General features: G+C 42.0%; 1 protein-coding gene across 2 annotated transcripts; it reads left to right on the forward strand.

Moving 5' to 3' along the window:
* Nucleotides 1-1,903: 1,903 nt before the first annotated feature.
* On the forward strand, nucleotides 1,904-25,082 carry LOC113041671 (ras GTPase-activating protein-binding protein 2-like). Of its 2 annotated transcripts, XM_026200326.1 has the most exons (12): nucleotides 1,904-2,060; nucleotides 5,778-5,903; nucleotides 5,985-6,066; nucleotides 8,582-8,755; nucleotides 12,040-12,127; nucleotides 13,554-13,665; nucleotides 13,740-13,968; nucleotides 14,070-14,159; nucleotides 18,671-18,764; nucleotides 22,953-23,081; nucleotides 23,157-23,275; nucleotides 24,630-25,082. In XM_026200326.1, exons 2-12 carry the CDS (start codon nucleotides 5,809-5,811, stop codon nucleotides 24,810-24,812), a joined length of 1,395 nt encoding a protein of 464 aa, XP_026056111.1. In that variant the 5' UTR covers nucleotides 1,904-2,060; nucleotides 5,778-5,808; the 3' UTR covers nucleotides 24,813-25,082. The 2 variants fall into 2 exon arrangements, with proteins under 2 accessions (XP_026056111.1, XP_026056112.1); XM_026200327.1 differs by lacking the exon at nucleotides 5,778-5,903.
* Nucleotides 25,083-26,514: the final 1,432 nt, after the last annotated feature.

Here is a 26,514-nt window from a genome sequence, read left to right on the forward strand (position 1 = left end):
GTATGTAATGCAAATGAGTTTGGGAGCCTGATGGCCTGGGGGAAGAAACTCTTCCTGAGTCTCTTGGTTTTTGGCATCAGGCTACGGAAGCACTTACCAGATGGCAGCAAAGTGAAAAGATGGTTACTGGGGTGGATGGAGTCTTTGATGATTTTTGCAGCTCTGCTTCTGCAGCGTTTGAGGTAGATGTCCTGCAGAGAGGGGACAGCAGACCCTGAGATGGGCTCAGCTAAGCGCACAACTCTCTGCAGGGCTTTGCAGTCTTGACTGGAGCTGTTCCCATACCACACTGAGAGACACTGAGTCAATACACTTTCTATAGCCCCAGAATAGAAAGTTTTCAGGATTGCTGGTGAGACCTTGAATTCCCTCAGCTGTCGCAGAAGGTTCAGTCTTTGCCTGGCTTTATTAACCTGTGTTTGGATGTGAGTAGTCCAAGTCAGGTCCTCCGAGATGTTTACACCAAGGTACTTGAAGCTGCTCACCCTCTCCACAGGGGTCCCGCTGATCATAAGAGGAGTATAGGGCTGCAGCTGTCTCTTCCTGAAGTCCACAATCAGCTCTTTAGTTTTGCTCACATTCAGAGAGAGACAGTTGTCCTGGCACCATGATGCTAGTTTCTCTACCTCATCCAAGTGTGCGGTCTCATTATTGTTGTGAATGAGGCCCAGAACCACAGTATCATCGGCAAATTTGATAATGGATGTGGAGCTGTGCGAAGACACGCAGTCATGTGTGTAGAGAGAGAAGAGCAGGGGACTCAGGACACAGCCCTGTGGGGCTCCTACGTTCAGGGTGATGGAGCTGGAGGTGTACTGGCCTAGTTTCACCACTTGAGGTCTGCCAGTGAGGAAATCAAGAATCCAGTCGCAGAGTGAAGAATTCAGGCCAAGGTCCATGAGTGTGGAAGCTAGCTTTATGGGGACTATAGTATTAAAAGCTGAGCTATAGTCGATAAATAGCAGCATTTTCTAACAAACCTTAATAACATTATTCCTCAAGTCTGTGGGTGTTTTTTTTGTCATTTGGTAATTTGGGGGGGGGGGGGGGGGGGGGCTGTGCAGAACTACATCAATCTGCCAAGAATCTGAAGATGGCTTGATTTGAGAAAGGGGTCTGGATTTATTAGGACTGTAAAAAAAGCAGTGGGTGGATTTTTATTGGTTGTGTACACACACTGCCAGCACACATTTATGTTCAAATAACATGTAAAAATGCATTTTGAATCTGATGACCTTTTTAACATTATAAAAAACCTCAAGGACCATATTAAAATAAAAAAATAAAAATGCCAGAGAGTAGTGTAAGAGATTAGAAAGAAGAAAATCATTAATCTTCAGTACTATTTGAGTTATTATTCAGTGCTATTAGTGATTAGAATAAACAAAACTTGAACTGAACTGATCTGAATGATGTCTTCTGAGGCTGCTTTACAGCTGAACTGAACTTGTTTCATAATCGATTAACTTTACACAGTTATTGAACTGAATCTAAACTCAATCTTTACAGATGCTTTACAGCCCTCTCATGTTTGATGACATTAACATCATTGTTTACTGTATTCTACAGAAAGTGCTGTAGGCTACAAATAAAAGTGACCTGACTTGATTATGTGAGCACATTCAAGTCAAACTAAATCAATTAAATGGCCATAAGAGTTTAAAGACAGCTCTTTGTCAAAATAATTTCTCAAGGGAACAATCTGATATTGTGTGAAATGTTATTTATTTTCAGATATAATCACTTTGGGATGTCGCTTTTACACACAGCAACAAATCTCACAATATACCTGGAATTTTATTTAATGTCTTAATCACGTATTAATGGAAATTTAAACAGAATGCGCTCAGTCCATGGTTCGTGCGCGTGCGCGTGTTTGCCGTGCACGCGACCGGAAGTCGCAGTCTTCTGCGTCACAGGCGCGCGCTCACGTCACGTCTGCGTCCGTGTATGTATATTTGGACTCGGTGCCGCGGCTCGTGTTTTACCGGGTAAAGAGGAGCGGACCGATTGCCGCTTGCTGCAGTGGAGTGTGTGTTTCAGTTTTCCTGTCACAGACGGTGAGTTAGCCGCTAGCATCAAGCTAAAGCACGCGCCGGCGCTATTATGTGCTTCTGCGGCGCGCATGTAACGTAACGCACATCTACTTACTTTGACCTCACGCCAACTATCTGTCTTGTCTGTCCATTCGCTCTTATTCTGTGTGTTTCTTTGGAAGTCATTCTGCTGTAAATATCTACCTTGTATGTTATTTACTTCTGTCTGTCTATTTCTCATCCATCCAGATTCTGTATTCAGTGTTTATCATCCTATTACCTTTCCTCCTTTTAATATCTGTCTGTCTATTTTTCGGTGTTCATTCATATTCTGTGTTTTTCAGTGTTTAGAAATAAATATGTGAGATTGACTGCAGGGCTCTAGACTAACTTCTTTTCTTAGGTTCACCCACATTTTCGACAGCCTCATATTTAACTCTCCATATTTGCAAGATCACTTTTTTTTTTATTAGTCACTGACAATATTGACTTGTAGCCTAAATGATTAATTATCAATCTGGTCAACATGAAGTTTTTTTTATTTGAAGCACAATTCTACAAGAAAAGTAACTTACTGAAAAAGTGCAGGTGCTTAAAGTGCTTCACTGAGCTGGAAATTAAACTTAAAACATCTCAAGATAGATTAAGTTTTAAGGGCTTCTTCTCTCATGTGTCAATGTCTTGTGGACGTTCCTCCTCTGGGGTCACATGATCCTCAGATGACCATCTCCTGTAGTCTGGTCTTGATCTCTGGCCTTGTCTAAACCAGCTGGACTCTCTCGAGCAGCACAATCTTCCAGACTTGACCCTTTACTCTGATTCTGATCAGATCTTCACTGTGTGTGAATGAAGGATGCTCTAGTGTCTGGTCTGAACAGAGAAACACTCTCTAAACCGCTTATAGACGGTTTCAACGGCAACAACATAAACAAACGTTACTGCGCATCAGCGCTTTTGTGGACCTAACTTAACTTCCGGTAGACTTCCAAATAGAATCAATAAGAGCCAAGTCCCTCTAGAGTAGATATTCTTTGATAACAAACAAAATGTTTGCTGCGTGGATCAGGCGTATTCATTATTTGCCAACAGGAGATGTTTTAAAGCATAGACATAAAGTGCGAGAAATAGAGGTTTCCCCAGTAACAGCTGTAAACAAAGCAGAGCTGGTACGCTCACACGCTGCTATCAGGCATATAACATGCAAGTCTTCCTTCAGAAATACAGCGATATAAAAACACCTGTGCCTCGCTTTGATATTTAAGCATATAAATGTAAGGAATTATTATTATTTAACTAACGTAACGTTACTCAATGAAGCCTTTTTGAAAAAAGATCAGTTTTAAAATTGTGGCGAGTCTCCAAAAATAAATAAATGTATGGGAAACACATCCCGCAGCACAACCACCTGAGCCCAACTTCAGTCTCCTCACCACCGTAACTTTAACTGCGTTTGTAGACGGCACCGCAGCCAGACCGATATACACAACACAGACCGGAAGATAACTTGGGTCCAGGCGCGTGCGCCCGATGAAACCGTCTATACTACTGTCTCAGCTATTAAAATAGTTCAGTTTGGTATGTAATAGCAAAGTGATTGTTTAAAGTTGGGTTAGAAAAACGTTTGGAGCATGTTTTGTTTGTTAAACATAAGTTTTAGTTTAAGTAATGTCCAAGCTGTCAGCGGCAGACACTGAGCCTATGTTTGATCAATTTAGCTTTCTCAAATCATCACGACTAGCCTAAAATAAAATCCATAGATACAAAACAGTTGGAGCATATAACAATGTTCTAACGTTAGACCCAGATACATGTGCACTAGATCCAGTAGTTTGTGTAGAGATGCTTCAGGACGTGGAGATGACCGCGTGATCACGTGTTTTTCAGTCGGTACACCATCATTTTTGCTCATAAAGGTAAGAGTAATACATCATTCGTAACTGCAAAGGGTCTACTTGTATTTGTGTGCACTCACAATATCAACAGAATGTTGTGCTTTTATAAAATAAACGCACATGATAGGCTTTCTGCCATCTCGTCTTGAATAGGAGCTAGGGGTGTCCATGGTTAACCGGTTAACCGATTAACCGTTAAAAATTGTGTAACCGAGTGAAACATTTTGCTCGGTTAAGTGACGTCAATGGCGTGCATTGAATTTAGTTGTAATACATTTTTGCACTACCAGAGACTGCCAGAGCGCTCCCAGACATTTGTAATGTCCACAAGAAGAAGTCATTTTTCTAATATGAAGCGGGCTAATACGAGTGACGGGGCAAAATGCAAGTATTGCAATGCAGTGCTTAGATATACTTAAAGTAAAACCTCGTTGTTCTAATCTCAACAGCCAACACCCGGGCATCATTAGGCCGGTCAGGACACACTGGATGCGTGGCGAAAGCATCTCAGCTGCGTGGCGTGTCTGTTTTTAATTCGGCTCCCATGTTAACGGGTTAGAGCTTGCCGACTGCCTGCCTGAGACGCACGGCTCGACGCGTGCATGCTAGAAATAGAACCGACGCCTTGTTGGAAGCGTTTCCAGGCAAAGTATAATAGGAAAATATGTTTATATGTCATTTTGTACAAAAATACATATTAATTCATGACATTTTGATATTTGAAAGTCTATAGGTTGACAAATTCAGATATAAATGTAATTTAAATAAATAAATAAATAATTATCGATTTTCAAATATTGTACGTGTCAGTCATAGTCATAGCCTTAGCGAGGCGGCCGCGGAGTCTGCTTGTTACCTTTTGCCTTATACATTTTAGGCTTATTCTCAAATTCAGATTGTGTTAATGGGCGGCATTATTAGGCAGTTTTAATAGGACAATTTGACCGGAGAGATTAAATTTTGTCGGACATTCCTTTTTTTTTCGGCCAATGTCTGGAAATTACTATGGTTATTGTTACTATGGCACACTATGGTTAACCGATTATTAACCGCTAAGGGCCTCGGTTAACGGTTAATGAAAAACTTGAGAACGTGCAGCCCTAATAGGAGCGCTTCACAAAAATGAACCAAAGCTCAGCGAAAACATTCCTCACAGACATGATAAATACATCTATAGCAAGCTTTAAATGACTACTTAACGAAATACAAATTGAAAACAAAAACTCTTTCATTATAATAATAATAATACGTAAAGATTTCTCTCTAAAGGCACGTCTAATTAGGAGATGACGAGTCAGGATCATCCTTGCGACACAGAATCAGAAAACACTAGTTTATTTGTAAATAATTATAATATCTTCTTACTATTTCCCCCTGTCACATTTATGCTAATAACTTTGGCCGGTGCTTTGCAAGCTTAAGTGTATTGCGTGTACTTGAACGCAGAACTGTTGATCTGAACACCGTCAGTCGCTCGTGACAATCACAGCAGCACAGTCTCGTGTTGTTTACACCAGCGCGGGAATTTTGTTTCATCACTAAATAATGGATGTCTAAAATATAAAAGTAATGAGAATTCTAAAACAGTCAGCAGGCCCGGCCCGCGTCTGAACTATGACCTGAAAATTAACCCTAAGCCTGACTCGAGGGCTGTAAAAAAGGTTGTGGACCGTCGGACTGGAGCTGAAGTGCAGGGCTCTAGTGTCTGTTGTTGATCCACAGAGAGACTTTTGTTTTCCCCTGGAACGACTGGTCGCACCATTGAGAAATTAGATCTCAGCCTGGAGCCCTGGACTGAGCTGATGAAGGTTCTCACGGTCTGTTTCTGTGTCACGTGTGTGTGTCGTAGTGTGTGCCTCGTGTGTGTGTGTGTGTGAGAGATGGTGATGGAGAAGCCCAGTCCCCTGCTCGTAGGACGTGAGTTTGTGCGTCAGTACTACACGCTCCTGAATAAAGCTCCAGATTACCTGCACAGGTGAGTGTTGAGCGGTCCGAGCAGCAGGTGTCAGCGATGCACGCGGCTCACGCTGTATGTGTGTGTGTGTGTGTCCCGCAGGTTTTACGGCCGCAGCTCCTCGTATGTCCACGGCGGTCAGGACAGCACTGGGAAGCCGCAGGAGGCGGTGTACGGTCAGGCGGTGAGTCCTCTGACTAAACTTTTTTTTATTATTCTTATTTTTCTTACTCAAATTATTCTTATTGTATTTTTCTAGTGCTCAAATAAATAATTTATATTATGTCTAAGTTTCTGTCTAGTGTTTTATAATTGAAGAAAACTATGCAGTGGTATGTTTACTGACTAAATAGTTTGTAGAAGCCTTCAATACTATTGGGAAATATATTTTCTAATATTTGGGGGGTAGAGGGTGTAGACAAAGTCTCAGATAATATTTGCAGGAATCTCATTTTTAATGATATCTTATTCAGATTTGAAATAGAAACTCATGAGACATAAGGCTTTCAACCCACTACTTTTCTAGATTGCTCCAGGACTCATTTCATGCGTTTTTATATCAAATTAAAAAATATTTAAATGTGGTAAAAAAAAATTCAAGGCACTTCAGTGTCTATAACTTTTAATATTTTTGAGCATTATCAAATCTGGTTGATAAAAAGTGAAGCCCAAAGGGTCTTCTTTCTAAAGACACCAAAAATATGTTTGTAACACACTGAAGTAGGAAACTAGAGCACTTTCAGCTGTGAGTCCCATAATGGGGGGGGGGGGGTGCTGGGTAACAGGTTAAACCGAGCAGAAAGCTTTAAAGGAGACATACGATGATCATTTTCCAGTTGATATGTTTCCTCTTCAATTACACTTTGAAAAAATGATTTTCTTCCTTCGTATTTTGTTCTGTTTTCTAGTATAAATATCTGCAAATTCTGTAATTAACATGCATTTACTTGACAAGTAAAATTACCAAAGATAGATTGTCTTGGTTTCAGAAAAAAATATCCAAATTTAGTTCGTTTTTGCCAATGGTGTAATAAAAACCTTTGAATTAAGATTATTTATTTTTTTTCCCCATTGGCAGATTTTTTTTGATTGTTTTATAGAAAACGAGAAAAAATATCTTCAGTCCTTTTGCTTGTCAAGTAAAGACATCTTAATTCCAGAATTTGTAGGTCTCTATAATAGAAAATCATTTTTTGTATCTATAGAGACATCATGACAGAAGATATGAAACACAAGTGTCTGTCAATGGAGAAGGATTTCCCTTTAGATTAAGCTTGTTTGACTCCATTGGTAGATATTTGTTCTTTATTTGACTGAAGATTGTAGGAATGGGCGATAGGGAAAAAAATAGTTTTTATTTTATTTTTATGTATTTTGTAAGTTGTCTGATCATTACAGCCAAACTAATTTCCCTTTTATAAAGACAGAGCCTTTCAAGGTCCCAAATAAAAAGAATTGGCAGATATTTAGACCAAAGAGGGCAAAGATAAAAATCTTTCTTATTTTTTAACAAAGATAATAGAATGACAAAGATATACAAATAAATAAATAAAAGACTATATAAACTGATTCCTAAAGCAACGGTGTTAAACTTCTTCAGTCAAGAGCAGTGAGGGATTCTTCTCTTTGTGTTGTTGTTGTTTTATTAATGTTAAATAGTTCAGCCATTATCTCACTCAGAAGTGGTTTTAAACCTGAGTGAGTTTCTTTCTTCTTCTGAATATAAATGCTGTTTGGAGGAACAGTTTCTGCTCCACTGGGTCTTTTCTGCTACTAATCAAAGTCAATGTGGACCAGAAACTGTTTGGTTAGCCACATTCTTCAAATTATCTTCTGCGTTCAGCACAAGAAAGAAATTAATACAGGTTTGAGACAACATGGCAGTGAGTAAATAATGACAGAAATGACATTTTAGGGTGATCTATATTCTGACACGCAGACAGTCGGCTGCATGTGTAAGAGGCATACTGTCCCTTCCACCCTCTACAGACACCTTGGCAATTGAATCGCCATTGGCTAGTAATTTTTTTTAGTTTGCTCGCCAGACTGATTTGTATAATGTTGCAGTTTTTTTTTACATCAATAAAACCTCTCCGCATATGCTCCACAGAGGGAGTGTGAGAGCCTGCGTTACGTCTGTATGTCCAGTCTGCTCTGTTCTCACGCTCTGTTTGGGCATTCTGCTTTCTGATTGGTTCGGATGGCATACTGTGGGAGGTCAGTGCCATGGAAAATTGTTCTATAAAGCGATTTCGGTCAATCGCACAGCCCTACAATTTATTCAACCATTCTTCTCCCGAAATTACTGCTTGCTTGTAGCTTTACATCAGAATCAGAAAGTTGGAGCTGCTTTGTTAATGGGGTTTCAAGGGTAATGTTGTTCCACCAGCATCATCTGCTGTCAGAGAGTGGATGTGCTATCATCCGCGCTTGTTTACATGAGCGCACACAAATAATTTGCATTCTTTAAATTATTTATAATTATTTAATTCAAGTCACTTTTATTGTTCACAGTATTTTGAGGTGCCCCCGATAACAATATCATGCATGTTCATTATAGTGATATATTGCAGGCACACGTCTGGTCTGACATTGCATTATTATGTGGCTTATAGCTGAGATCATGTTCGTATAGACTAAACACATTGAACACAGCACCAGTGATTGACAGCAGTGTGTGTGTGTGTGTGTGTGCACAGGAGATCCATAAGAAGGTGATGTCGCTGCAGTTCAGTGAGTGCCACACTAAGATCAGGCACGTGGATGCCCATGCGACGCTGGGGGACGGGGTGGTGGTGCAGGTGATGGGCGAGCTGTCCAACAGCGGCCGGCCCATGAGGAGGTTCATGCAGACCTTTGTGCTCGCTCCAGAGGTGAGTGTGTGTGTGTGTGTGTTTGTGAAACGACTAGGGTTGGCTATGACAAGTCTTGGGTAGCCTAACGCAGTACACTTACTCGCAGTACAGCAAGGTGTTGTTGTTTTTTGTTTCGTTTTTTTAAATAAATCTAGGCATATGGTGATTAATGGTGAAATTGTGATGAAATGATGGGTTTGCTGGAATCACAAGCAGTTCTGTCTTGGCAAGGTTGAGTTGAAGGTGATGGTCCATCATCCAGGAAGAAATGTCAGTTAGACAAGCTGAGATGCAAATAGCTACCGTCGGATCATCAGCATAGCAGTGGTATGAAAAGCCATGTTTCTGAATGACAGAACCTAATGATGCCATGTAGACAGAGAAGAGAAGTGGTCCAAGAACCGAGCCCTGAGGCACCCCAGTAGTTAGATGTTGAGACTTGGACACCTCACCTCTCCAAGATACTTTGAAGGACCTAATTCTTTAACAGTTTAATGTTTGAAATTAATATTAATCTAGTTGTTTTTGCTGTAGTTTTAGAGGGTGAAATGAGTATTGAACATGTCAAAATGTTTCACAATGTTTCTCAAAAATTTCTAAAGGTGCTGTTGACTTGAAATTTTCACCAGATGTCAGAAAGAAAACCATATCAATAAGTTCAATAAGAAATTAAGTTCTGTGTAATTAAATGGAATGACACGGGGAAAGGAATTGAACAGATGAAGACAGGGAGTTGAAAAATTCATGGAAAGCAAAGACACCAGTAGAAATCTATCAGAAAAGCAATCCTGGCCCTCGTCAGTGGAAATTAATATCAGCTTCAGTCCTAACACTTACAGTACCAGTAAACATTTCTGTGTAATACGGACAGACGTCTGTCTAATAATCAGATAGAGCTATTAAAGGAATTAATATATACAAAGCATTATAACGATTGCTTTTATATTATTAGGAATAGAAAGGCAAACATTATAATACTTTCACGTTTGGTATCAGCATTTAGCAAATATGCATTTATAAAATTTAAACAAATCTTCAAATGACTAATGAACATTCAAATTATGCATTTGTCCACTGTCATATTCATGTTATTTTCTCTGTGTGCTGTTTGTTAAATGAGTTTTACCTTGAAAAAAATATTCCCAATACACACAAACTTCCCAGAATACTGAGTGCCCTGTTGGTTACAGTGTTTACTTTTTAATTATATTTTTATTAAATATTTATTTGTGAAAAAAATATTTTGCCATCTAAAGCATAAGTATGTTTATTTTACACATTTATTTTGCCCCCTTGCTTTCCAACAGTTTGGCATCAGCTGTCAAAACAACAATATCAGTCGACCACTAGTCATCACCAACAAAGGCTTCTGTACGAAGTATTTAATACTAGGGTTGCACCGAAAATGAAAAATCTTGGCCGAAGCCGAAGAAAATGAAACACTGGGCTGAATACTGAACACAGATTTTCAAACCCCACCCCCCAATGTAGACCTTATTTTGCCAGTTTTTTTCCAACATTAATTCAGTTACCAAAATTTGCCTTTTACTGTTTTGTCCTGCTTTAAAAAAAAAAAAAAAAAAAGTCAATTACAAATCAACAATTAAAAATACTTAACACTGAACACTTTTTTTTTTATTCTAGCAGACAATATACCAACAAAGCACGATTAGTAAACAAGTTAAAAAAATATTTTTGGGCTATTTTTGAGACTTGAATCAGGTGTGTATTGTTACAGTTGGGGGTTCGATGCCTTGCTCAAGGCCACCTTCAATATCACGACTGAGGAGCCCTTGAGCAAGGCATCGAACCCCCAACTGCTCCCCGGGCGCCGCAGCATAAATGATGAACACTGCTCCGGGTGTGTGCTCACAGTGTGTGTGTGTGTGTGTGTTCACTGCTCTGTGTGTGTGCATTTCGGATGGGTTAAATGCAGAGCACAAATTCTGAGTATGGGTCACCACACTTAGCTGAATGTCACTTCACTCACTCACTTACTGCACACATAAAGGCAGCCTTGCTGAGCAGAAGTGACTTCTTTTAAAACATTAGAATATATTACAGATCCCAATGTGAACACTGTGTGAATGTTATAATACATTTATTAACAGATCTGTTTTAGGGTAATTATTATCATTATTATTGTCTTTTAAAAAAATACAGAACGACAGTAAAATTATAATACTATCATTTATTAATGTCAATGGAGATGCTGCTTTTTCTCAGCTTTTATTTTGGCAGAAACACGAAAGAAGCAGTGGTTCCTTTTTTTGACAACAGCATGCGGATTTATAAATTATTCTCGTTACCAATTGGATGTTGAAAAGATGTTTGTCGCATGTATAACACTTTCACATTCCTTTAAAAATATTAACAAAAATGTTGCTGAGTAACTGACGAGTAACAAGTTCAGCGCAGATTTTCCTCGAGCTTTGGACTTGGATCCCTTCGCCGCAAGCTTTCATGCAACACGTGCATGCCTTAGAAAATATAACTTTCTGGAGTTTGTTCACTTATTGTTTGATGTCATTTTGTGATTTCAATCATCATACAATAACCTAAGCCCCATCATCAGCACCCTCTTCTTCTCGTCGGAGACGTGATGCAGCCCTAAACAGTCTCTCGCTGTCCGAGCTTCGTGCTTGGAATGATTTCTGCATCTTTCTCTGATAGTTTTAAATATTTTCACACCGCTGACATGTTTGCTGCATTAGTGCGATCACGTTAGTCATTGTTCGGTACATATTATTTGGCCTTTTCACTTATTCCGGTGATGTTGCTAAATATTCGGTGCATCCTATTAAATGTAGTTCAGTTCTTTTCCCTGTGTCATTCCAGTTGATTACACAGAGCTTAATTTCTGAACTTATTTGTTTTTGTTCTCTTTGTATATATGGAGTACTTGGGGTGTTACTGACATCTGGTGAAAATTTAAGTCAACAGCACCTTTACAGATATTTTTACTGAGAAACATGATGTTCAATACTTATTTTACCTGCTGTATGCCAAGACCATAGGCAAAAGCTCCTCTTGTAGTGTTCTGTGGGCTGCTGCTTTCTGCTCATGTTATTCAGCTGCAACAGAACGCTTTGTAAAAAGACAGAATACATGTGTAAATGTTACAAATCTTTTTAAAAACTAGGAATTGATAATGATCGGAATCGATAAGCAGAATCAGAATTGAGCAAACTCAGATGACACCCAACCCTAGTGACGACAGATGTGCTGTTATTCCTGATGACACCGTGTGTGTGTGTGTGTGTGTGTGTGTGTGTGTGTGTGTGTGTGTGTGTGTTCACCAGGGCTCTGCTCTCAATAAGTTCTATGTGCACAATGACATCTTCTGCTATGAAGAGGAGGTGTTTGGAGACTCGGAGGCTGAGCTGGGAGGTGACTCTGCTTTATTTTTCTGTGATATGAAATCTTATCTAATTTTTTCTTACAAACAAAAATGGCGTGAGCACACTTACATTCTCATTTTAAATGATTTAAACATCAGAGTATTATTTAAATTAGAGTATTTGTTTGTAACTTTAGGATATGGTTTGAATTGTTAACATATTAACTAACATGAACTTACCATGAGCAATACTTTTGTTACTATATTTATTAATCTTTTTATCTTAGTTTATAAAAACACAGCTGTTCATTGTTTGGTAATGTTACTTCACAGTGCATTAACTATGTTAACAAATACTGTACAACTTTTGATTTCAACAATGAAGGCTATAGCCTAAATGATGAAATTAACAATGTTGTAGAAGTGCAGTTTAGTAATAGTAAATGTTAACTAATGAAGTTAAGTAGTTTAATAAATAGAACATTATGGTAGTGATACAGATTTCTACACCAATTCAGACGTGTCGTGAGTTCAGTGTTGGACAGGTCAGTTGTTTAAACCATTCATTAAATTCAATCGTTTCAAAGGAATCATTAGTTTGTGAATCAGACGTGTATGGCTTGCGTTGTGTAATTATCTCTACAGTTAAGGATATCGCATAAGATTTGACAACACAGAAAACATGTCATCACAGAATTATAAAACATTTTTCGACACCATTGTGTCAATTAATTTTGATTAATATGCGCGAGGGAGAGAGCAAGACAGCGCTTGTGTTGTTTGAAGACGGTGAAGGTGAGTGTGCACGCGGCTAGGGCTCTCTCTCTCTCTCTATCTCTCTCTCGCGCTCTCTCTCTCTCTCTCTCTCTCTTGCTCTCTCTCTCTATCTCTATCTCTCTCTATCTCTCTCTCTCTTTCTATCTCCCTCTTGCTCTCGCTCTATCTCTATCTCTCTCTATCTCTCTCTCTCTCTCTCTTGCTCTCTCTCTTGCTCTCTCTCTATCTCTCTCTCTCTCTTGCTCTCTCTCTTGCTCTCTCTCTTGCTCTCTCTCTATCTCTCTCTCTCTCTCTCTCTCTCTCTCTCTCTCTCTCTCTGCTCGTTCTTATATGCGCTCTGTTAAACTGACAGGACTTAAACTGTGCAATTAATCTGCTAATCATATTCGTCAAGGGCCGGGGAGCAGCTGCCCGTACAGTTAATGAATAGGGGATCAACTACGATATCGATGCTTAAACGGCACATCGTGCAGCCCTAGTCCAGACCAGCGGATCAATCTGGCTTGCATGGCATTGCATCTTTACACATCATGTTATGAGCTCTTACTTTTGTGGACGCTGTGATACAGAAAACTGATTATTAAACCTCTAAATGCTCTGATTGAAGAAAATAAATGTGAGCGCTGCACATTTCAGTGTTCAACAGTCTGCAGAAGTGCCTGTCACTAATGTAAGTATGTGCTGTGTGTCTGTGATCAGAGTCTGAGGAAGAGGAGGATGAGGAAGAGCAGGTGGAGACTCCTGCTTCCCCTGACCCAGCTCTGGACCGGCCCAGCAGCAGCATCTACTACGAGCCGCCGGCACCCATCAGGTAGCAGCTTGAGATCAGCGTGTGAATCACATGCTTTACTGGCTGTGATCAGCTGCTCAGGTTTGTATTCTCAGCAACGGATTCGAGGAGCAGCAGGAGGAGGAGGCGGTGCCTGAGGCGGAGCCAGAGCCCCAGCCTGAGACCAATCAGGAAACGGAGGCGGAGCTTAACCCAGAAGCAGAGCTGCAATCAGCTGAGGCAGAGCTAGAGGAGGAGGAGGAGGAGAAACTGTCGGAGGAGGAGAGAGGCTCCACCCCCGACCTCGCTCTGACTCCACCCCCTCAGACCCCAGAACCACCCAAGGTGTGTGTGTGTGTGTCTCTCTCTCTCTCTCTCTCTCTCTCTCTCTCTCTCTCTGTGTGTGTGTGTGCTGACTGATCTCTAGTGTGTATGGTGGTCTGCAGGCCTTCTCCTGGGCTCTGGTGACCAGTAAGCATCTTCCTCCGGCCGGCTCTGGAGTCTCTCCTCTCATGGTGAAAGCGTCCTGTGTTCAGGTACAGCATAGACAGTGGCATTAGAATATGAGTGTTTTCTGTCCATTAGAGGTGCTCAATTAATCTTTAAAAGATTGCTATCTTGATTTAAACACACACATGATCCCATTTCTAAATGACAGCGATTCACAGGCGTCAGAAGTCATCAGATCTGCCGCCGACACAGAGAGCAGTAGCATGTTCAGTCTTTTCAGCTACACCAATGCAAATACATGTAACTTTATTAGAGTCTTGATATTTGAGCTTTAAAATCCTGCAGAAACCCTGTGGTCAGTAGTTGTTCTGCTTCGGGTCACAAGATTTCTGTAGGTTTTAACGACTGCGTGCTCCGTGTGCTGTTTTATGAACACTGGACCTCTGGAGGATTCTGGTCCGAGAAACATGCACTTCTAGTCGATTCAGATCTATTCCTGCAGCACTTCATACAATACAGACTGATTCAAAGCATCCTAAAGGGGCGGCGACACTAGACTGCGAAAATATGAGCGGGTGCAGGTTATGACATTCTCTCCTCAGTTCTCACAGCATGAATAATATGTGCTTGTACAGTGTCTTTTACCACAGTGTTGAAAGCGTCTTCTATTGTTGTCTCTCTCGCTCTCTCTCTCTCTCTCTCTCTCTCTCTCTATATATATATACAACACTGACCAGAATGAAGGAGTGAAACTCTACGGTTTAAAAAACGGTTTACAGTTGACAAACTTCATTTCTAGATCAGGACAGCACATCTTCTTTAACACTGTTACATCTGTACACCGCCGTTCATTGATGTAAAAGCATATTCCACCGCTGCGCGATTTCCCAGTTGATTCTGATTCGCGATCCGCTCTGAACAGCTGAAAGCCCGGCAGATGGAGCGCGCTGTCCGGTATGGTGTCATTCAGCCAGGTTTCCGTGAAACACAGAGCAGCAGAGTGAGAGAAATCCTTAATTGTCCGAGAGAGCAGAAGGAGTTTGTCTGTTTTGTTGGGTAGAGAGCGGAGATTTGCCAGATGGATGCTAGGCAACGGCGTTCGAAATCCGCGCTTCCTGAGTCTGACGAGCGCTCCCGCTCGCTTCCCCCGTCTGCGCGTCCTGAAGCGCTTGATCAGCCCCGCCGCTCCTCCAATAACAACGTTCAGTAAAACATCTGAATAATTTAAATCCGGTAAAAGATCTTGTGGTGTGTTCTGCCGAATGTTCAGCAGTTCATCCCTGGTGAAACTGATCGTGTTTGTTAAACAAAAAACAGGAAAAAGGAACAAAAACAGCACAAACACTGGAGAGCCAAGCACTGAAGCAGCCATTCAATTCAATTCATGTTTATTTGTATAGCGCTTTTTACAAAACAAATCGTTACAAAGCAACTTTACAGAAAATTATGTTTCTACAATATTTGGTAGTAGCTAGTAGTAGCCATCTGCGGCGCCATCAAGTGTATCAATCACTTGATGTGATAACATTAAAGTCTAAAAATCTAGATCAAAATATAAAATGTAGATACAAATATACAATAAGGGAATATTAAAAAAAGACATAAAAAATTAAAAATAGTTAAAGCAGCGCAAGGCAAAAGGCAGATAGAGTGCAAATCATAGTTCAGTGGTGCTTGAGGCAGAAGAGGGGAGGGGGGGGGGGCAAGTTCGGGAGTTAGTTCAGCTTCCTGACAGCCTGGTGGATGAAACTATCCTTCAGTCTGCTGGTCCTGGCCTGGAGACTCCACAGTCTCCTCCCTGATGGTAACAGGCTGAAGAAGCTGTGTGATGGGTGGGTGGGATCACCTGTGATGCAGAGGGCTTTGCGGGTGAGACGGGTTCCATCGATGTCCTGGAGGGAGGGGAAAGAGACACCAATGATCTCCTCAGCTGCTCTCACTTTGCGTTGCAGAGTGTTTCGGCAGGACGCGTTGCAGGCCCCATACCACACAGTGATGCAGCTCATCAGGATGCTCTCGATGGTGCCTTTGTAGAAGGTGTGCATGATGGGGGGTGGGGCTCTGGCTCTCCTCAGTTTGCGGAGGAAGTTAAGATGCTGTTGTGATTTCTTGGCCAGTGCTGCTGTGTTTTCAGTCCAGGAGAGGTCCTCTGTGATGTGCACACCCAGGAACTTGGTGCTGCTCACTCTCTCCACAGTCGCACCGTTGATGGTCAGAGGAACGTGCTGAGTGTGTGCTCTCCTGAAGTCTCCACATTCAGAGAGAAATTGTTGTCACTGCACCACTTGGCCAGGCGGCTCACCTCACTCCTGTAGTTTGTCTCATCCTTGTTGCTTATGAGACCCACCACAGTCGTGTCATCCGCAAACTTAATGAAGAGGTTGGAGCTGTGTGACGGTGTGCAGTCGTGGGTCAGCAGAGTGAGGTGGAGGGGGCTCAGCACACATCCTTGGGGGGCACCAGTGTTCAGTGTGATGGTGCTGGATGTGTTGCTGCCGACCCGTACTGCCTGAGGTCTTCCAGTCAGAAAGTCCAACAGCCAGTTGCACAGCGAAGTGTTGAGCCCCAGCTGGATCAGTTTGTAAATGAGCTGTTGAGGGATGATCGTGTTGAATGCTGAACTGAAGTCAATGAACAGCATTCTGACATATGCGTCCTTTTTGTCCAGATATGTGAGTGCTGAGTGGAGGGTAGTGGCGATGGCATCTGCTGCACAGTCTTTCAATACACGCCCAGGGATGTTGTCAGGACCCGGAGCTTTGTGTGCATTGATCCTGTTGAAATATCTCCTCACGCTGTCTGGGATCAGCGTCATCACCTGGTCGCCGGGAGGAGGTGGAGTCTTCTGTGCAGTGGTGCTGTTTTGTTGCTCAAAGCGAGCAAAGAAGGTGTTCAGCTCGTTCAGCAGAGAGATGTTGTTCTCACAGGTCCGTGGTGGGGGCTTGTAGTCTGTAATGGTCTGTATCCTCTGCCGCAGGTTCCTAGTGTCTCTGCTGTCGCTGAATTGATGAGCTATCCTCCTGGAGTGCTGTCTCTTAGCCTCTCTGATGCCACAGGACAGGTTGGCCCTGGCTGTTCTCAGGCCCACCTCATCTCCAGCTCTGAAGGCAGCGCATCTTCAGGAGTCTGTAGACCTCCCCCGTCATCCATGGCTTCTGGTTGGCCCGGACAGTGATGGTTTTTGTGACCATTACATCATCAATACACTTGTTGATGTAGGCAGTGACAGTCTCTGAGTACTCCTGGAGGTCAGTGCTGTTATTGCATGTGGCAGCCTGCTTAAACATGTCCCAGTCAGTTGTGTTGAAGCAGTCCTGAAGAACCTCTGATGATCCTTCTGGCCACACTTTAATCTGTTTTTGAACTGGTGTGGCGACTTTAATGAGCGTTCTGTATGCAGGCATTAGCATAACAGTGATGTGGTCTGAAGCTCCGAGGTTGGGGAGGGGGGGGGCTTTGTAAGCTCCTCTCTGTGTGGTGTAGACAAAGTCCAAGATGTTATTACCTCGTGTTGGAAAGTTAATGTGTTTGGTGTATTTTTGGAAACACACTCTTTAGGTCAGCATGGTTGAAATCCCCAGCCATGATGAGAAAAGCATCGGGGTGTGCTGTCTGCTGCTCACTGATGTGCTGGTACAGTTCATTTAGTGCGTCGTTCCTGTTGCTGGTGATGTTGAATGGGGGAATGTACACTGAAATGAGCAGTATAGCAGTATATTCCCTCGGAAGATAGAATGGCCGGCACTTATAAACTCCACCAGGGTTGAGCAGTGTTTGCGGATCACAACAGTATCGCGGCACCACGCGTCATTGATGTAAACACAAAGCCCGCCGTCGCGGGTTTTTCCTCCCGCGATAAGAGCTCTGTCCGCTCGATAGCACGTCAGCTGATCGAGCTGAATAGCGCCGTCTGGAACGCTGTTGCTTAGCCATGTTTCCATGACCACAAAAACACAACAGTCTCTTACAGTCCTCTGAGTTGAGCGTAGTAATCGAATGTAGTCCAGTTTATTGTCCAACGAGCGTACGTTCGCCAGTACGATGGTGGGGATAGATGGCTTGTGTGGGTTAGCCGTTAGCCTAGCCTGGATACCTCCGTGCTTCCCCCTCGTCTGCTTCCTCTCACGCCGCTTGTGGCGCCTCCGCTGTGGGCGAGATGCAGTAGTGGGGGTCGTTGATGGTGAAGGCCCCCGTAGCAGACCTAGATCCCGTAGCTATTCCGCGTGCTCTGAGTTTAACTGTAAAAATGCGGTTCTGCCAACATCGAGCAGAAACTTGCGACTGTATGCGCGCTTACAGACAGGTAGACGCGATGACGACGTACAAAAACTCTGTGACTCACAAGACATAAAACACGAAAACACCGTTCTGTTGGGACAGAGAGAAGCCGCTGTGTGTGGACGCGCCGCCATCTTGCATTCACCTCTTGCGTTATCAGAACACATTTTTCCTATTTGATACTGTGAAGCTGCTTTGACACAATCTGTATTGTATAAAGTGCTAGAAATAGAGCTGACTTGACTTAAAAGCTGTAAAGCAGTTCTACAGGAGACCGAAACGCTGTGATGCTAACTCTGTCTGTCTGTCTGTCTGTCAGCCGCGGGTGGAGCACAAACAGGACACAAAGTCGTCATTACCCAGAGATCAGCAGCGCGACAGACCAGGCTTCCCTCCACGAGCACCACGGACAGGTGACACACACACACACACTCACTTACTCTCTCTCTCACACACACACACACTGCTTCAGATTTGTCCGCTTGCTGACAGTCTTGCATATCTTTCTGCCGTTGTGATCATTTTGGAATTTCCCCCAAAATTGTGGCTTAATTTTCCTGCATTTGGTAATGCTATAGGAGTTGGTTTAATATGTTTGAATTGTGGAAATGTGGAGCTCTAATGCTATGAGTCAGAGTGCAGTAAGAAATGCTCTTTCTGTGAGCACAGTGAACACAGTCTTTTCTCTGTGTGTCTTCTCTCCAGAGCCATTCACCTTTATTATTATTTTTTATATAGCACTTTAAACAAAATACATTGTGTCAAGGCAACTGAACAACATTGATTATGAAAACAGTATGTCAATAATGCAAAATGATAGTTAAAGGCAGTTCATCATTGAATTCAGTGATGTCATCTCTGTTCAGTTAAATAGTGTCTGTGCATTTATTTGCAATCAAGTCAACGATATCGCTGTAGATGAAGTGACCCCAACTAAGCAAGCCAGAGGCGACAGCGGCAAGGAACCGAAACTCCATCGGTGACAGAATGGAGAAAAAAACCTTGGGAGAAACCAGGCTCAGTTGGGGGTCAGTTCTCCTCTGACCAGACGAAACCAGTAGTTCAATTCCAGACTGCAGCAAAGTCAGATTGTGCAGAAGAATCATCTGTTTCCTGTGGTCTTGTCCTGGTGCTCCTCTGAGACAAGGTCTTTACAGGGGATCTGTATTTGGGGCTAGTGAGTGTCCTTTTTTTAGGTCAGAGCAACTGCCCCTCAAAGTTCCTGTGCACGTCCCTGCTCCCAAGGGTAACATATAAAGCGGTCATATAAGTACGATTTAAACCATATGATTCCTCTCCTATAGTAGAGAATGAGTGGAACTGTTCCTCAGGGGGTCTATAGTGCACTGTCTGATGCGAAACTGTAGCTGACGGCTGAATGGTTGCAATTTTATCTCTAATAGTATCGATTTTAGAAGTAAAGTAGTTCATAAAGTCATTACTGCTGTGGTGTTGGGAAATGTCAATACTTGTTGAGGCTTAATTTTTCGTTAATTTAGCCACTGTATTGAATAAATACCTGGGGTTATGTTTGTTTTCTTCTAAAAGAGAAGAAAAGTAATCAGATCTAGCAGTTTTTAATGCTTTTCTGTAGGATATGCTACTTTCCCGCCAAGCAATACGAAATACCTCTAGTTTTGTTTTCCTCCAGCTGCGCTCCATTTTTCGGGCTGCTCTCTTTAGGGTGCGAGTATGCTCATTATACCATGGTGTCAAACTGTTTTCCTTAACCTTCCTAAAGCGTAAAGGAGCAACTGTATTTAAAGTGCTAGAAAAGAGAGAGTCCATAGTTTCTGTTACATCATCAAGTTGTTCTGAGGTTTTGGATATGCTAAGGAATTCGGATACATCAGGAAGATAACTTAAAAAGCAGTCTTTTGTGGTAGAAGTGATGGTTCTTCGATACTTGTAACAAGAAGTAGAATTTACAATTTTGGCTATATGAAGTTTGCACAGAACTAAATAATGATCTGAGATATCATCACTTGGCTGAATAATTTCAACACTATCAACATCAATTCCATGTGACAGTATTAAATCTAGAGTATGATTTCGACAATGAGTAGGTCCTGAAACGTGTTGTCTAACACCAATAGAGTTCAGAATGTCTATAAATGCTGATCCCAATGCATCTTTTTCATTATCGACATGGATATTAAAATCACCAACTATTAAGACTTTATCTGCAGCCAGAACTAACTCGGATGTAAAATCACCAAACTCTTTAATAAAGTCTGTATGGTGCCCTGGTGGCCTGTATACAGTAGCCAGTACAAACATAACAGGGGATTTATCATTAACATTGGTTTCTCTGGATAATGTTATATGAAGCACCATTACTTCAAACGAGTTATACTTGAAGCCTGCCCTCTGAGAAATCCTGAAAACGTTATTATAAATTGAAGCAACACCTCCCCCTTTGCCTTTTAGACGCGGCTCGTGTTTATAACAATAATCTTGGGGGGTGGACTCATTTAAAATAATGTAATCATCAGGTTTTAGCCAAGTTTCTGTCAAACAGAGCACATCTATATTATGATCAGTTATCATATTATTTACAAAAAGTGTTTTCGTAGAAAGGGATCTGATATTCAATAAGCCAATCTTTATCATTTGTTTATCCATATTGCGTTTGTTTTTTATTTGTTGAACCTCAATTAAATTGTTAACCTTAACTTGGTTTGGACGTTTTTTGTATTTTCTAGTTCGGGGAACAGACACAGTCTCTATAGTGTGATATCTAGGTGAAAGAGTCTCTATGTGCTGAGAATTAACTGACCTCTGTGACGGGAGGCAGCTAGCAGACGGTCGGTTTAGCCAGTCTGTCTGCTTCCTGACCTGGGCCCCAGTTAGTCAAGTATAAACACTAAGACTATTTGCCATATTTCTAGACAGAAGAGCGGCACCAGCCCAGGAGGGATGAAGACCATCTCTTTTAAACAGGTCAGGTCTGCCCCAAAAGCTTGTCCAATTGTCTATGAAACCTATGTTATTCTGTGGGCACCACTTAGACATCCAGCCATTGAGTGATGACAATCTGCTTTGCATCTCATCACCACGGTAAGCAGGGAGGGGACCAGAGAATATTACAGTGTCTGACATCGTGCTTGCAAGTTCACACACCTCTTTAAAGTTATTTTTAGTGATCTCCGACTGGCGAAGTCGAACATCATTAGCGCCGGCATGAATAACAATCTTACTGTATTTACGTTTAGCATTAGCCAGCACTTTTAAATTTGCCAAGATGTCAGGCGCTCTGGCTCCTGGTAAACATTTGACTATGGTGGCTGGTGTCTCTATATTCACGTTCCGTACAATAGAATCACCAATAACTAGAGCACTTTCATCAGGTTTCTCAGTGGGTGCATCACTGAGTGGGGAGAACCTGTTTAATGTTTTGATCGGAACAGAAGAGCGGTGTTTTGACCCACAACTACGCTGCCTCACCGTCACCCAGTTGCCCTGCTGCAGGGGCTCTGCTGGAACCGGACAATGTACAGGAGTCCCTGAGCTAGACGCATCCAAAGCCGTATCTAGAGCCCTAACATTCTTACTGTCCTCAATTAAAGTTTGGATGCGTGTCTCTAATTCTGAAATCTTCTCTGTCAGCCTAACTGTTTCCCTGCATTTATCACATGTGAATCCCTCATCTGCGACAGAGATAGATAAACTGTACATGTGGCAAGAGGTGCAAATAACGATAGCAGACGAAGCCATTACTCACCGTGCTTGATGAAATATTCTTACTGCGGTTGTTTGTTGAACTTGTGAAAAACACTTTAAAAAACAGAGAGTGGTAGTAAGATAAAGATTCTAGAGAAAAAAAAAATTAAAACAGCTACGATTTGCTACAGAAGGCCAACAGGAAGTAGAGAAAACACTGTCCAACAGCGACACCCGCAGGAGTGTCAGAGATCACTCAGTCTGGATTTTGTTAGTGTCTAAAAAATTTGGGATCTTTTTCACAGCTCAGGCAGTGGCGGTGTTTCACGAATCCAGAGGTTTTGGTGCGGCTCGGGGGTGTTGAGAAATAAAACAATCCCATGGCACGCTGAAGTGCTTCTAAACATGTACATGGCTAAAGTCTGGAAACACTGTATTCAGCACAAACTGAGCTACAATAATATATAAATAACATGCATGTACACGATTGAGGATATTTTTTTGAGAAAACAATGTGTTTTATTGAAAAACTAAAATTGTGAGGTCACTGAAATAATGTCATAACACATAGTGCTGTAATTTCCCTACTGTAGTGGAAAGCAAAAATAATACACCTATGAAATATTCATTTTCATTTATTATACAGCGCAATTGTTTTACAATATATGGCTACTACTGTCGTTGTTGTTAGACATTTTTTCCCAATTAACTTGTCGTTTTTTATATTTAATTTTTTTTAATTAATATTGCAATAATATCACATCGTGGACCTCATACCGTGATATTATCGTATTGTGAGAGATTTATATGGTTACATTCCTACTAAACAGATTAGGGTTAGGGTAACTCTCTGATAATTTAGTTCAACAAACTCAATCATTAAATGAGTGTGTGACACTCATATACGTGTGTGCGTGCGTGTGTGTGTGTGTGTTCAGGCCGCGGTGACGGTGATGCCGGTGATACAGAGGGCCGCCGATTCATTCGTTATCCAGACAGTCATCAGCTCTTCGTTGGAAATCTTCCTCATGACATCGATGAGGGCGAGTTGAAAGACTTCTTCATGAGTAAGACCTTTAACCTTTGACCTTTGACCCTGGCGAGTGTTTGCCTGCCACTTCATGCCGCTCTGTTTCCGTCAGCATTTGGGAACGTGGTGGAGATGAGGATCAACACCAAAGCCGTCGGAGGGAGGCTGCCCAACTTTGGTTTCGTGGTTTTCAATGATTCTGAGCCGGTGCAAAGGATTCTGGGAGCCAAGGTTTGTGTGACAGTCTGATTCTGCCAAATTTCCTGAAGAGTGCTGCATTACCAGGGATGCTCATGTGCCATCTAAATAAAACATGGGCTGGGTGAATAAGTTCAGACTGCTGTTAATGCACAGTCACTGATTTCCATTAACTGACTGTAATACTATAAAAGAAGCATGAATCTAGGCTATATCCACTGTGTGTGGTCACAAAACTGACTTCATTCACTGACATGCTGATTCACTGATCTAATTACATGATGTTCCAATTAATACATATGAAATTATTTATAATAAAATTGGACCTAACACGCTACTATGTGGCATCAAGTTTTAATGAGTGAGTCGTTGAATCATCCATTCAACCAATTCATTCAAAACGACCCAGTCATTCAGTTATGAAGTGATTCTTTATGAACGAGTCGCTGAATCATTGACCCAAACGATTCGCTCTAAACCATGGGAGCTTTGCGGAGACTGTAACTGGAGCTATTTGCATTTGTGATATTGAGCAAAAACAGTCAATATCGACTATTGAGTCTGAAATGTGACATTATTATTTCTTCTTGATTAAACTTTTGTATAAAATCAATATCTCATGAGCAATGTTGCTAATATTGGTAAGAAATGGCCCTCTTGCTGGTGTGATATTGCTAAACCGTATCATTTAAGGGGAAAATAAAAGGGTAGGATTATGTAATATGATTGTTTGATCTTGGAAGAAATATTGTAGTATTTTGCTACAGCACACATTCAATCCACTGCAGTTCTGGTGCTGCTGTATCAAAATACATTCACATTTAGTCATTTAGCAGACGCTTTTATCCAAAGTGACATAAATGAGGACAATGAAAGCAGTCAAAATCAACAAGAGCAATGATATATAAGTGCTACAAGTCTCAGTTGGCTTAACAGTACACCTTGCGAGTTGTTTTGTAAATTATATAATGCATAAAAGAAAATGGAATGGTAAAAAGAATAGAGCAAGCTCGGGTTAAAGGTGTGTGTGTGTGTGTTAGAAATACTGCACATTCACATCAGTGTTAACTCAGCAGTAGAGTAACTCTCACGGGAGACTGCACTTATCAATCTCAAAGGAATATTATTTGCATCTGCTTCAAAGTCTGTCCAGTGAAACGGTTCATCGGTCTGCTGCTCTGACCAGGGCTTTATCTGACCACACCTGTCTACTGGACGGGGTTATCTTCTACTCTGATACTGTCAAAACATGCTGCTGCTTGACATTAAAGGGATAGTTCGACCAAAAATGAAATGAATGACAATTTTCAGTTTTGGGTGAGCTAACCTTTTAATGGGCCAATGAGTGAACAGGAAGTCAGTGTTTCCTCTTTCCTGTCTCCTGCAGCCCATCATGTTCAGTGGAGAGTTGCGTCTGAATGTAGAGGAGAAGAAGACCAGAGCGAGTCGCGAGTGGGAGACCAGAGGAGCGGTGGAGGGCCGGCGTGGGCCCCGGGGACCCCTGGGAAACAGCACTGGCCGAGTGTCCTCCAGGGGAGGAACGAGCCGCTTCACAGGCCCTCGCCGCTGACCCTCCTCTGATCCTGCTGTCCTCTCACGACCTGCTGTCGAAGACTCTCAGACTCACCTGCGCTGAGATCATCCTGCTTTTCTTTCTCTTACACCTCACCATTGCAAAGAAGAACGGGACAGTGTGATCTGTTTCCTGTAGAACAGAAGCTGAATGTCACAAAGGGTTTCCTCACAGAACTGGATGAGCGGCAGCGCTTCATCCATCAGTGATCAGTGCACACTTATTTATTTTCCTAGTAAATAAAACATTGGTGGTGCCTTAACTCGATTCTCACCCGTGTGTGTGTGTGTGTGTGTGCGTGTGCGCACGCGTGTGTGTGTGTGTGTGTGTGTGTGTGCGCTGTCAGCAGTATGGCAAGCCAAAGTAGTAACAAACGGCTGCTCGGGCGTCTGTTTGCACATTGACACGTCAAAACCGTGCGTCAGTGACGCGTGATTTACCATAAAAATGCGCGTTCTTAGCATGCGCTTTGGAGTCACCAAAAACACACGGTTTTGATGTGTGTTTATCATAATAGAAAGGGGCGTCCAAGACCTGCGTTCTGAGTCAGACAAAACCACATTCTGAACACATAAACAGATCAAACCTGGAGGTGCAAACGTCTTTTGAAGTATCCAAACAGGCGAAAGAAACGTGCGCTCTCCTAGTGTTTCAGAATGACTCGTCGAAAGAGTGTTCACTTCATAGCGCAGAAGTCTGTAATGCTTCTCCGGTATATATGGGCTATTACGTTAAGGCATTGCTACAGCATACATATTCTTTTTTTCCACTCGGTCATAATGAGGGATGTCATGTCGTTTAAATGACACATTTTAATTTAATGTGGTTAAGCTTCATCAATCAATCAATCACCTTTATTTATATAGTGCTTTAAACAAAATACATTGCGCCAAAGCACTGAACAACATTCATTTGGAAAACAGTGTCTCAATAATGCAGAATGATAGTTAAAGGCAGTTCATCATTGAATTCAGTGATGTCATCTCTGTTCAGTTAAATAGTGTCTGTGCATTTATTTGCAATCAAGTCAGTGATATCACTGTAGATGAAGTGACCCCAACTAAGCAAGCCAGAGGCGACAGCGGCAAGGAACCGAAACTCCATCGGTGACAGAATGGAGAAAAAACCTTGTGAGAAACCAGGCTCAGTTGGGGTCAGTTCTCCTCTGACCAGACGAAACCAGTAGTTCAATTCCAGACTGCAGCAAAGTCAGATTGTGCAGAAGAATCATCTGTTTCCTGTGGTCTTGTCCTGGTGCTCCTCTGAGACAAGGTCTTTACAGGGGATCTGTATCTGGGCTCTAGTTGTCCTGGTCTCCGCTGTCTTTCAGGGATGTAGAGGTCCTTTCTAGGTGCTGATCCACCATCTGGTCTGGATACGTACTGGATCCGGGTGACTGCAGTGACCCTCTGATCTGGACACAGACTGGATCTCGTGGCTACGGTGACCTCGGAACAAGAGAGAAACAGACAAATATTAGCGTAGATGCCATTCTTCTAATGATGTAGCAAGTACATCGGGTGTTATGTGAAGTGTTTCCGGTTCCGGTTTACCTAATTAATGCAGCCTAAAAATCCTTTAACAGATTTGGATATTAAAAGCATATTAGTATGTTATGTGTATGCCAGGTTAAAGAGATGGGTCTTTAATCTAGATTTAAACTGCAAGAGTGTGTCTGCCTTGTCAGCATTTTCGACCT

This window comes from Carassius auratus, chromosome 23, assembly GCF_003368295.1.
Source record: "Carassius auratus strain Wakin chromosome 23, ASM336829v1, whole genome shotgun sequence".
In the NCBI taxonomy this organism is placed as follows: domain Eukaryota; kingdom Metazoa; phylum Chordata; class Actinopteri; order Cypriniformes; family Cyprinidae; genus Carassius; species Carassius auratus.

What these genes read in the sequence shown, in the direction of transcription:
- LOC113041671 (XM_026200326.1), top strand. Translation starts at nt 5,809, where the DNA reads ATGGTGATGGAGAAGCCCAGTCCCCTGCTCGTAGGACGTGAGTTTGTG. An exon ending in CCTTTGTGCTCGCTCCAGAG is followed by an intron (nt 8,756 to 12,039) that starts GTGAGTGTGTGT and finishes TGTGTTCACCAG; the next exon opens with GGCTCTGCTCTCAATAAGTT. An exon ending in TGAAAGCGTCCTGTGTTCAG is followed by an intron (nt 14,160 to 18,670) that starts GTACAGCATAGA and finishes TCTGTCTGTCAG; the next exon opens with CCGCGGGTGGAGCACAAACA.